An 11,674-nucleotide genomic window follows, 5' to 3' on the forward strand; every position below is an offset into this window, starting at 1 on the left:
ACGATTATCGACTTCAACATCAACGTTTCGTACTTTCAGAACGATGGATATGCCGCCATCCTCAACTGATCGTCGACGATACAGTGGGTATCCGTCTTTGCCAGTAATGGTATCAGAAACCAAGTTTCTTGGGTATCGTTCCATGCATGTCCCATCAGACATGCATGGAGAATTGTTATTGAATGCGCCACATGGACCATGGATCATATTTTTGGTAACGACTTCGAATAAGTCTAGATCAATGGCCTTATATGATATTTCTGCTGAGATGATTTGGTCAATTTTATCTGGCGTAATTTTGTTGATTAACCAAACCAAAATATGTGCATGTGGCAATCCTCTTTTCTGCCATTCAATGGAATACATCCAGCATCGAGTCTCTCCAAAAACGTGATGCTTGTTAATAAAATCCATCAAAGCTTTAAATTTTTGTTTAAATACGCTTGCGGTAATATCATGTTGCCTTCGCGCAATGAGGAGGGGAAATGGGTTTGGGGAAACGTAATGACTGACTAATGACGTGACTGACTGATGACAAACGGACTAGGTCAGGCCAAGGGAACTCCGCGCATTGACAACTGGAGCTAGCGAAGTTCAAGGCTGAGTGCGAGCTGCACTCAGATGGGGTGGGATGGCTCCACCTGACCCGGACAGGCTTTCTATCTTCTATCCTATACCTCCGGCATGAACATGAAATTTTGTTGGTTGTAGCTGTAGGTAAGATATGTGGCAAACAACCCCCCCATAAGCCGTCGAGCTAGCCTGAGGCCAACAAGCATGCCAAACCTGCCACAGACTCTTGCCCCAACAGGCAGCTACACAACAATCATGGCGGTCCGAAGATGATTGTCCAGCTAACAGAAGTTCTTTAATTTCATCCCATTTTGGGTTGCATGTGAATGTGATGAACAAATCTGGACGGCCATATAGGCAAACGTATGTCATCGCATCTTGTGCGTATTCATGCATGTGCCGTGGACTCCCCGTGGATGTAGACGGTAATATGACCATTCTTCCCAATTCGTTTGGATTCACGTTACCATCATTAACGATTGCGTCTCGTAAATGGATGTACTCTTCAGAACGCAACTCGGTTTGATTCAATCGAATGTATAGGAGTCCTTCGGTTTCAATCTTCGCGTACATATCGACGATGTATTGATGGAACAATTGTCGACATTTCAGAATGTGGTTTTCAGCGTCTTGACGAATCATCAATCGATACGAATAATAATTCATGGCACTGACTTTCTTATTCGTTTCCTCGTCTGTTGGTGCATTTTTCATTTTGATGTTGAAATGATATCCATCTTCTCCTCGCCAAAACAGAATCGGATACTGCAATCCGTCNGTCGTTCGGTTTCAATCTTCGCGTACATATCGACGATGTATTGATGGAACAATTGTCGACATTTCAGAATGTGGTTTTCAGCGTCTTGACGAATCATCAATCGATACGAATAATAATTCATGGCACTGACTTTCTTATTCGTTTCCTCGTCTGTTGGTGCATTTTTCATTTTGATGCTGAAAGGATATCCATCTTCTCCTCGCCAAAACAGAATCGGATACTGCAATCCGTCGTATGAGCGATGAGTTTCGGATGCTCGCTGAACGTCACCATTTCTACGATGAAGAATTATGTCGTGCGATTTGAATTCTTCGCCAATTATCACGATCGCCACTTCATTGATTGTTGGTGCATTGAACTGCCTTTCGTGTTGGGCAGCGGGTCTTTTGTCTGCTCGAATTACAACTGCGTAGTCATCGGCTGGCATTCGTTGAATGGCGGTTTTAAACAACTGAACTAATTCATTGTGTTGTTCATCACTGTTGGCCATGAAATAAATTTGAAGAAACATGTGATCTGCGTCCGGCAATGGTAGAAGCGATCCGACACGATGATAAATTTGCCCTTGGACTCTGAATGTTGGCATGTAATTTTCGCGCACGATGTTCGTTGCACCGAACGATGTCATTTGAAAACATGAATTGTATTTGCGGATGTTTTCCAACAAATGCTTTGACTCACGTGTAGCACCTGATAGCAACGTTGATAGTGGTTCGGGTGGTGGAGGTAATTCTGGCAGTTTAACTTTTCCACTGGCGCAGCACATTCGTGGCGTTTCGCTCTTAAATTTGAGGGCGCTACAATACATGCAAATTTTATCCATTTTTCCAATGTTGACACTTGGATGAAGACTGTAATTATTATTACTGTCATAATGGAATGCCCAAAGATTTAAATCAGCGTGCAGTGTTCGTCTTGATCGAGCGGTGCTTATTCGAACATTTTGCAGCCTTCTTTCCCGATGTTCAGTTGTCTCAGACGAACGGGCCTGAGTAGTACGTATTCGATCAGTTTCTAACCTCACTTCTTGTTGTTCAGATGATTCAGACGAACGGGTCTCAGCGGCATGTACTCGAAGATTTTCTAGCCTTAATGCTCGTTGTTCGTCTGATTCTGAGGCTCGTAATGCTCTTTTCTTCCGTGCTTGAGGTGTAGATCGGCCAATTGCTTGTCGCTTTGGAGGCATAATTGTACGGGAACGACGTGAAAAATGCGTTTGAATTTATAAGATGTCACTCAGCAAAACTTTATTGCACAAATAAATTGCCACAATATTGAACAAATTTCAATTGTATTTTAACCACAGCCTTTATAGTAATTTTATCAGTTATTATATTTTGCTGTACTTAGCACTGCAGAGTGCACATGCTTACTGCGGAACTGTTTAAATTTTTAATATTCTTAAAATAGGCCCAAAATACATTGTATATTCCGATCTCAGTAAATAAACCCTAACTAACATACCTACCTAGGAAACATTTAACCTTAGCCTTAACCAACATCTATCTTTATATACATGAATAGATACGCTCTAACGATCTACTTATGTACCTGCGTGTTTAATAAAATGCATTATACTGGAGAACCCTGTTTACCTACTTTCTTACGCAAAAAGTTTAAAAGAGCCCAAACCCTGTAGGGAAAACACGAACTAGTGAACCAGATTTCTAGTTCAGTACTAATTCTTTTCAGCCAAAAACGAACCAGCCCAGTAATAACTAGTTCCGCACCAGTCCAAAAGCAGTGAAATGTGGTACTTTCACTAAACTATTTTATTTCAAATTTTAAACGCAGGGAAGGTAATCATTATGAGAAAAATAATTTAAATAAGCATTTAACCATTAGTTTATGAATTATTATTGAGTTTTATTTTTTCGCTCAAACGGAAATAATTATTATTTGATTTTTATTTTTGGGATTACAAATAATGATTATTTTATGATTTTTATTTTTTCGCGCAGATATTATCACTAATTTTGAGTTTTATTTTTCCACTTAAAAATAACGATAATTTATAAAATTGAAAGGCCATACAGATGCAACCTACTGAAATTTTGACCTGAAAAGTTTGGGTCTTATTCCTTTTATAAGGGTGCGGCTACCTCTCAAAAGGATACGTCGGTAATCACGCTGGTATAGTTTTTGAGTTGCTTAATAATCATTATACTTAGTGATTCCATAAACAAAGGCCAAGATCCTTAAGGACAATTGAGAAAGGCAATTCAGTTGCAGAAAAAGAGGCATTTAAAAAAAAAAGTGTCATAATAATTACCACTTTCTCACTAAATTTATTTAAAAATGCAAGCCACCAGAGCTACCTTTTTTTTTAAGAAAAAGACAAATTAATTTTTTTTTATGCAATCCAGCACAGCTACCTTAATACAGTCAGTCAATAAAGTTTCAGTACAACGATTTTTTTACAATACAGGCAACTATTTTTTAAATATTTTAGTTTTCGGTAATTTTTTATAAAAATGTGGTCAACTCTACAACAAAATCCCCAAAAATCAGAGTTCTAAACCTTGTGCATAATTTCATTAAAATAATTCACTTTCTATTTACGCTCTCTAGAAAAAAGTTGAGTTTGCAGTTTTTTAGCCCATTCAATTTTAGTATAATGAAGTGCAAGTATGAGCAAGCTAGGACTTACCAAACAACAAAAAAAAAATTGCTAAATATCAATGGTAAGTCCTAGCTACCTCAAACTTGCACTTTGTTGTACTAAAATTGAATGGGCTAAAAAACTGCGTACTTAACTTTTTTCTAAAGAGTGTAAATTGCAAATATTTGGATGGAAATTTGCAGAGTTTTCTTTAAGTTTGCATAAGGTTTGGGACTCTGATTTTTGGGGTTTTTGGTGTAGAATTAACCATATTTTTATAAAAAATTAGGGAAATATAAAATATTTAAAAAATAGTTGCCGGTGTTGTAAAAACTTCGCTGTACCTATGTAAACTTTATTGACTGACTGTATGTCTTATTTAAGTTAAGTACGACAAAAACTTTCGAAGTACTTCATATACATATAAGCTTAAAAATAACTGAATTTACTAAAAAAATAAATATGCTTAAATTTAGACAAGAAAGACAAAGTGAACTAATATTTTTACTTTTAAGCAGAACGCACTTTTGTTTTTTACTTACTACTTAAGTTTACTACTACTACTACTACTAATGTGGTTTATAAATTTTTAATAAATGCGTTTAAACATTTGTGATGGTATTGCCCTTCCTTCAACCGATCGTATTTAATATAAAAGGGAAATGTGTCGACAAGCCTGATTAGAAATGTAGATCTAAGGTGACGAATTTTTAACAGGTTGGGAACTATAAAAAATGGATGCAGATCGAACTAGATCTCATCTGTCGAATTAGGAACTGGTTCGGAACTATAGAACAAGGGATGCAAAACGAACTAGATCTTATCTGTCGAATTTAGAACTGGTTCGGAACCAGAGCCAAAGGGGTGCAATGGGGGACAATTGACACTTCCTAGGACATCGCAATGTTAAATTCGCCAGTCGCTAGCATGCAAAAGAAAATTAACGCGTACTAGTCATGGTTCCAAACGCACTAGAACCGAACCAGTTCCGCACTATTTCGTTTCACTACAGGGAATACATACATATGTATGTGTTACAGCTCTGTACCTGCGTCCTTAAGAAAATGCATTATGCTGGAAAACAATTTATACTTTCTTTCTGTGGAAAAAATTTTAAAGAGTCCAATATTTCTTGCTTCCGAAATTTGTTTTACATACTAAACATCATTCCAGGAATTATTAAAATTTTTTGGAATGTTGAAGTTTCTGGCTCTCTGTGAAAAATGTAGGTCGCTATACACTGTAGTAGTTGATTTATCTATTTTCACTTCAGTTTATACAACGTATTTATATACCTGCCCCTAGATAAATGTCTTGAATTTGAATCAAATCGGCCTGGAAATTCGGATTTTAGAAATATATCGACTCCAGCGCCACCTATCGAACCTATTTTCACACAATATATATATATGTTTAGGTGTTTGATAAATGTTTCGAATTTTAATCAAATCGGTATGTAAATACGGATTTTAGAAATATCTCGACTGCAGTGCAACGTATCGACATTAGTTTTGTTCTATAACACTTCCAGTGATTATATGCACCTACCGTAAAAATTGCATTAAAATCGGTTGGGTACTTTTGACGCCTATAAAGGACATACAGACAAACATTCATTTTTATATATGTAGATTAAAATTTTACCAAAATTGGAAAATACAAAGGTTCACAAGCACGAAATGGCAATACTGTTCAACAATATTTGTATATTTGTCACTGGCATTTATCATGAAGTGGCAAATCAGATATTTGGTCGTTTGCGTAATTTTTATTTGGCTTATGTAGCAGCATTGCGTTCACACGATTTGGCCACCAGGGTTGTTTTTCATTTGCCACAAGAAGGCAAATATTTGGCTTTTCTGATAAATGACAAATGCAATTTAGCGCTCACATGATATGTCTATGAATTTGAAAAAAATTTACAAATCGTGTGATCCCAGCTTTACCATTGCAAAAGCTAAGCGAACTGGAAACAGTCCTGTAAATTCGAAAGGCATATCAGAAAGAATTTAAGGGGCCATGTAAATTCTGGTTCCGAAGTTATGGTTGATACAAAATTCGACGGCTGTGTTATGCGCTACGCCCACTTTTACAAACTCTTCTATATAAACATACCTTACTATAAGCACCCATGTACCATAGATATGTCTGCATATCAAATTTCAAGTTCATGTGACTTATCGTTCAGAAGTTATGGCTGATTAAAAACTCCACACCTATGAGATGTGCCACACCCCCTTTTACAAACTCATTTATGTATACCTTACTAAAAGCACCTATGTACCATAGATATGTCTGCATACCAAGTTTCACGTTTATGTGACTTATGGTTCCGAAGTTATAGCTGATAAAATTGTCCACGCCTTTGGGCCCATTTACAGACTCATTTATATATATACCTTACTAAAAGCACCTACTTTAGATATGTCTGCATACCAAATTTCAATTTCATGTGACTTACGGTTCCGAAGTCATAGCTGATTAAATATTTCACGCCTACGGAAGGTGCAACGTCCCCTTTTCCAATTCCGCCCATTTTTTCCCACGAGTATGGAATTAATTTCATTTATCTCGAAACCAAGTTCCAGTACTCTACCGCAAATATTTTAAGAGATATACAACATGAAAATTTTAGTTAGTAAGGGAGGTGCCACGCCCGGTTTACGCGAGTTCGAAATCGTATGCTTTTGACAAACAGCCGTATTCCAGTCGCTTATTCAGATCCGGATCTATCACGATCAATTCTCACGGATAAGATAATATGCAAAAAACCGTACTTAAATTGCTAAAAGAAATTTTAAACAAAAAATTCAATACAAAACCTTGAATTGTTTTAACCCTAGCCGAAAATTTGTTTGTGTATATATTTATTTGTCGGTGCTGTCAATTAAAATTTTCTCCATTAATTAGGAAGCAAAACAAACAGAGTTGATCACATATTGATCCAGATTTCTATCAGCATCACATCGATATTGATTTTGCGTAACTTTTCTTTATCCAAATAACGTAAAATAATAAATGAAATCTTGATCCGCGATCACTGAAACGCAGCTAGCAACTGTATACGCGAAAAAGCAATGTTCCCACTTTTCTCATTAAACCATGTTCGAATCGTGGAAATTTTTGAAGATCACAGGGTTGCCTTTAGCATTTAGATTCTTAATGCAGAAATGGAGTTGCATTTAGGTGACTAATTTTTTATGGATAAATGTACATTTAGAGTAGCATTTAGAGCTAAATACTATAAATGGGCTTTTACGCGTAAGCAATAACAGCCTGTTAGACATGCGCAGATGCGAATGAGAAATTNATAAATGTGCTTTTACGCGTAAGCAATAACAGCCTGTTAGACATGCGCAGATGCGAATGAGAAATTCCACATTCGCAACATCCCTAGTACATACATACATATTTACGTATGTTAACCTAGCCAATACACGTTTGTGTGTTTATGTGCCGACGTAGAGTCTACTTGTGTAAATATANCGATATTGATTTTGCGTAACTTTTCTTTATCCAAATAACGTAAAATAATAAATGAAATCTTGATCCGCGATCACTGAAACGCAGCTAGCAACTGTATACGCGAAAAAGCAATGTTCCCACTTTTCTCATTAAACCATGTTCGAATCGTGGAAATTTTTGAAGATCACAGGGTTGCCTTTAGCATTTAGATTCTTAATGCAGAAATGGAGTTGCATTTAGGTGACTAATTTTTTATGGATAAATGTACATTTAGAGTAGCATTTAGAGCTAAATACTCNCCCACTTTTCTCATTAAACCATGTTCGAATCGTGGAAATTTTTGAAGATCACAGGGTTGCCTTTAGCATTTAGATTCTTAATGCAGAAATGGAGTTGCATTTAGGTGACTAATTTTTTATGGATAAATGTACATTTAGAGTAGCATTTAGAGCTAAATACTCTAAATGGGCTTTTACGCGTAAGCAATAACAGCCTGTTAGACATGCGCAGATGCGAATGAGAAATTCCACATTCGCAACATCCCTAGTACATACATACATATTTACGTATGTTAACCTAGCCAATACACGTTTGTGTGTTTATGTGCCGACGTAGAGTCTACTTGTGTAAATATATAAGCGCATAGAATTCAACCGAAGGGTTGAAGTCAAATCGAAGTGATTTTGTGTTTGTTTTCTTCGCTATAGAGCTGCAAAACTATCGGTGGCACTATCGATGTTTTTTATTTTTCACCACTATCGATGCTTTTTGTACACTATCNTAAGCGCATAGAATTCAAGCGAAGGGTTGAAGTCAAACCGAAGTGATTTTGTGTTTGTTTTCTTCGCTATAGAGCTGCAAAACTATCGGTGGCACTATCGATGTTATCGATGTTTTTTATTTTTCACCACTATCGATGCTTTTTGTACACTATCGATAATCCGAGAGACATGTGATTCAGTATTTATTCAAGCACTATTTCTCGGTTTCATTGGTTTCTCTTATACATACAAGTTTAACTAATATTTTGTTTACTACTTTTATAAACAGGTACTAAAAAAATAATGAACATCTTCGAAAAGGACGGAAAACTTGCACCTTTTAAAAAACACTTACTCTAGTAAAAAACTGACACAAATTAACTTGCACAAACACTTTAAATGCTGTTCATCATTATTTGATACTAGGTAATAAAAAACCACTACTTTTTAGATAAAAACATGGGGCTTTTGTTCTAAAACTTTATTTTACTCTCTGAATGCCTTATGACAGGAGGATGTCTGTAAAACTGCAAAAAAATTAAATTCAAGAAAAGCCAATGGTTTTTTTCCAATATCAAATTTTCAATATCTTTACTTCTAACTTAACTGTTAAACATTAAAAAGAAACGTGTGCATTCACGTATACGGAACTTTAGAATAGGGCTGTTCAGGATATTGTGGAAATGGTCTTGGATTTGCAGTTGGAATTGCATTTGTAAATTTTTTGCTTGTTGCCATGGCAACCGTGTGCATTTTATTTTTTTGAATTTACAAATGCAACGAATATGGAAGCCCTAATGAATTTTTAAATAAATCTTAATATCAAACTTGAACGAAAACCTTATACGATACTATCGTCGATATATCGATAGTTTTAAAAATAATATCGAATACTATCGATGGTTTGACTATCGATAGTTTTGCAGCTCTACTTCGCTATTCTCGTCGCTTTGCCGGTCGCTCATATGTGTTTGTTTGTACATGTGTTAAACTACACTGCAAAAACGCGACTACTCCATATGCAAGCATGTAAAGAGTACCCCTTAAACAGACGGACTTAATCCGGAACAACTGAAGTTAATTCCCGAGTTGATCCGGATCAACGCTGCCGTCTCTTTATGCTGTAAAGGTCAAGGAGTTACCCAAAATTAACCAACCAAGGCAGGACCATATACTAAAGCTCTGCATTACACCAGAGTGGCACAAAACTTCTTCAACGGCTTACTTCATGGAGTATCTTCCTCTCGGCAACACAACCCAATAAACATCATACAGGGAATACGATCGTTAAAACTCGAGCAATGATCGGGTAACAATAAGCTGGTGTAAAGTCACGAGTTTGGCCGCTACGCCATTACAGAGGAGCATTTTGTAAGTATGTATTCCAATATGGCACAAATGGACAACATGGACCAAAGATTTTTGCAGAATAGCCAATAAGCTGAAAAAGTTTGCGTGTTGTGATGGCTCGCTTATGGCTGAAATTCCCAGATTCTCACAAATCTAAAAAAAAAACAGAAGAAAAGCAGCGGCATCAATACAAAAGTACAATCTTTCTCCTCTGGTGGTACCAATAGAACACAGGGCATCCTCTACAGCATTAGCATTAGAACAGTAATGGTAAAGCGTTACTATTTTCCTCTAGTCTCTGCGTGTGCGATAACGATTCATAAGTCCAAGCAAGTCATTGGTAAGATCGTATGCGCTCAACAGCTCCTGTACGTCGCATTATCGTGAGTAACATCGATTCAAGGGCTACATCTCGTTATAAACAAATTTAGAAAATTGTATCATGGTCGGAGAGCAACAGTATCCACAATAGAGTTGCAAGCTGATACCCCTATTGCGAATGTCGACTGGCAGTAGATAAACGAATATTAAGCGATTATCGATGCTATTGCGAGTGTCGCTTAGTGGCTCAATTAGCGACTGTGAATACTTTTTAATCGCTCATCCTTCTATTGCTGTTTTTTAGTCGTTGGAGTTTGCGTTTATAAAATTTATATTTTAAATAAGAAAGTGGTACTATAATGGATAAAAAGTAAGTCAATTGAAGCGGAAGTTGTAAAAAATTGTGAAATATACATATGTGTGTATATGTCTGAATTACAGATCAAAAATTGTAAGCAACTTGCGCGGTTGGTCGTGCTGATGCAGGAGAGTGAGACATAGGCAAAGGAATTTCCGGAAAGAGTAGGGGAGGAAGCTCCGCTTATATGGTGAAAGATATAGAATATTTCTTGTGCATATAACTCCGGCGGTGGGACAGCTACTCCATCATCATCGACTGGGGACTCGGGTTCGTCTTCCTCACTACTTTCAGCGCTGCTACCATTCAGTAGGTTATAAAAGTGTTCCCTCCATAATTTAAGTATATTCTGGACATCGGTCACTAGGTCGCCATTGTTGTTCTTACAGGAGTTCGCCCCGGTCTTGAAACCTTCCGTAAGTCGCCTAACCCTCTGGTAGAATTTTCGGGCGTTCTTCCTGTCGGCCAGCATCTCAAGCTCTTCGCACTCACGTATTTCGGCCTCTCTCTTCTTATTACGGCAAATACTTCCTCATCACTAAACCATATTTCAACTGTGTCCATTTTTTAAATTTTATAATAAAAGCAATCATTTTAAAAATGATGTAAGTGCTTCAAAAGAAAGAAAGAAACAAATTTAAACAAACAAACAGCTGCTTGCAAATCAGTCAAATATTCACAATAGTACAACTTTTTATCGATCAAGTTACACAATAGCAAAATAAAAGATGATCGGCTCGATCGAAAAATTTCTATTCTACTGCCAATCGACACTCGCAATAGGGGCCTGAATTTCGAGGACTACATCAGAATCCACTTGAAACAATTGAAAAAGTATTATATGATTTTATAATGCTAGGAAAGGGTTGCAATTGTTTACCTTCATTTGCCCAAGTTTACGCGTTCACGTACAGGATCTTCAGTTAGACAGAATAGCATTATCGTTAAATTTTCTAATTCTTTCAGAGACGTTGCTTTAGACTTTCCTAATTTTGAAATAGTAATTCAATTTAAAAAAGTCCAATGACGAGAGCAGGCGAAGTTGTAATCTGCCATGACTAGGGATGAATCGATACCATGCAGGTATCGATACTTTTACTTGGAAGTAGTATCAAAAAATAATATCGATGCTTCAAAAATATCGGACCTATAGTATCGATACCTACTCATATCGGTACTCATTGTGTATTCCGTATTAGGTTAAATTTATGTTTTTAAATCACAAGTTAATCATCCTCTGGGAATCCTTAACTCAGTATAATAAAATTTAATAATGTAGGAACCAGGGTTCGGAAATTCTTACGCACATTCTCTCACGTTCGCGATCAAGAATATTCCACAATTATTTTTGCATTCTTTTATCGCGAGTGAAAAATGCAATCAAATTTATCATCTCTCACATTCGGAATGCGATCGAGAAAAAAATTTCCGCTGCTTTTCATTAGCGAGCGAAAAAAGCAAAGAAA

General features: G+C 36.6%; 1 protein-coding gene across 1 annotated transcript; it reads right to left on the minus strand.

Moving 5' to 3' along the window:
• Window positions 1-1,283: 1,283 nt before the first annotated feature.
• LOC108375230 (uncharacterized) lies at window positions 1,284-2,537 on the minus strand. Its single transcript, XM_017631336.1, has one exon. It carries the CDS (start codon window positions 2,535-2,537, stop codon window positions 1,284-1,286), a length of 1,254 nt encoding a protein of 417 aa, XP_017486825.1.
• Between the last annotated feature and the right edge of the window lie 9,137 nt (window positions 2,538-11,674).

Source organism: Rhagoletis zephyria, unplaced genomic scaffold, assembly GCF_001687245.7.
Source record: "Rhagoletis zephyria isolate East Lansing unplaced genomic scaffold, Rhagoletis_zephyria_1.1 Rzeph_scaffold_08651, whole genome shotgun sequence".
Taxonomy (NCBI): Eukaryota; Metazoa; Arthropoda; class Insecta; order Diptera; family Tephritidae; genus Rhagoletis; species Rhagoletis zephyria.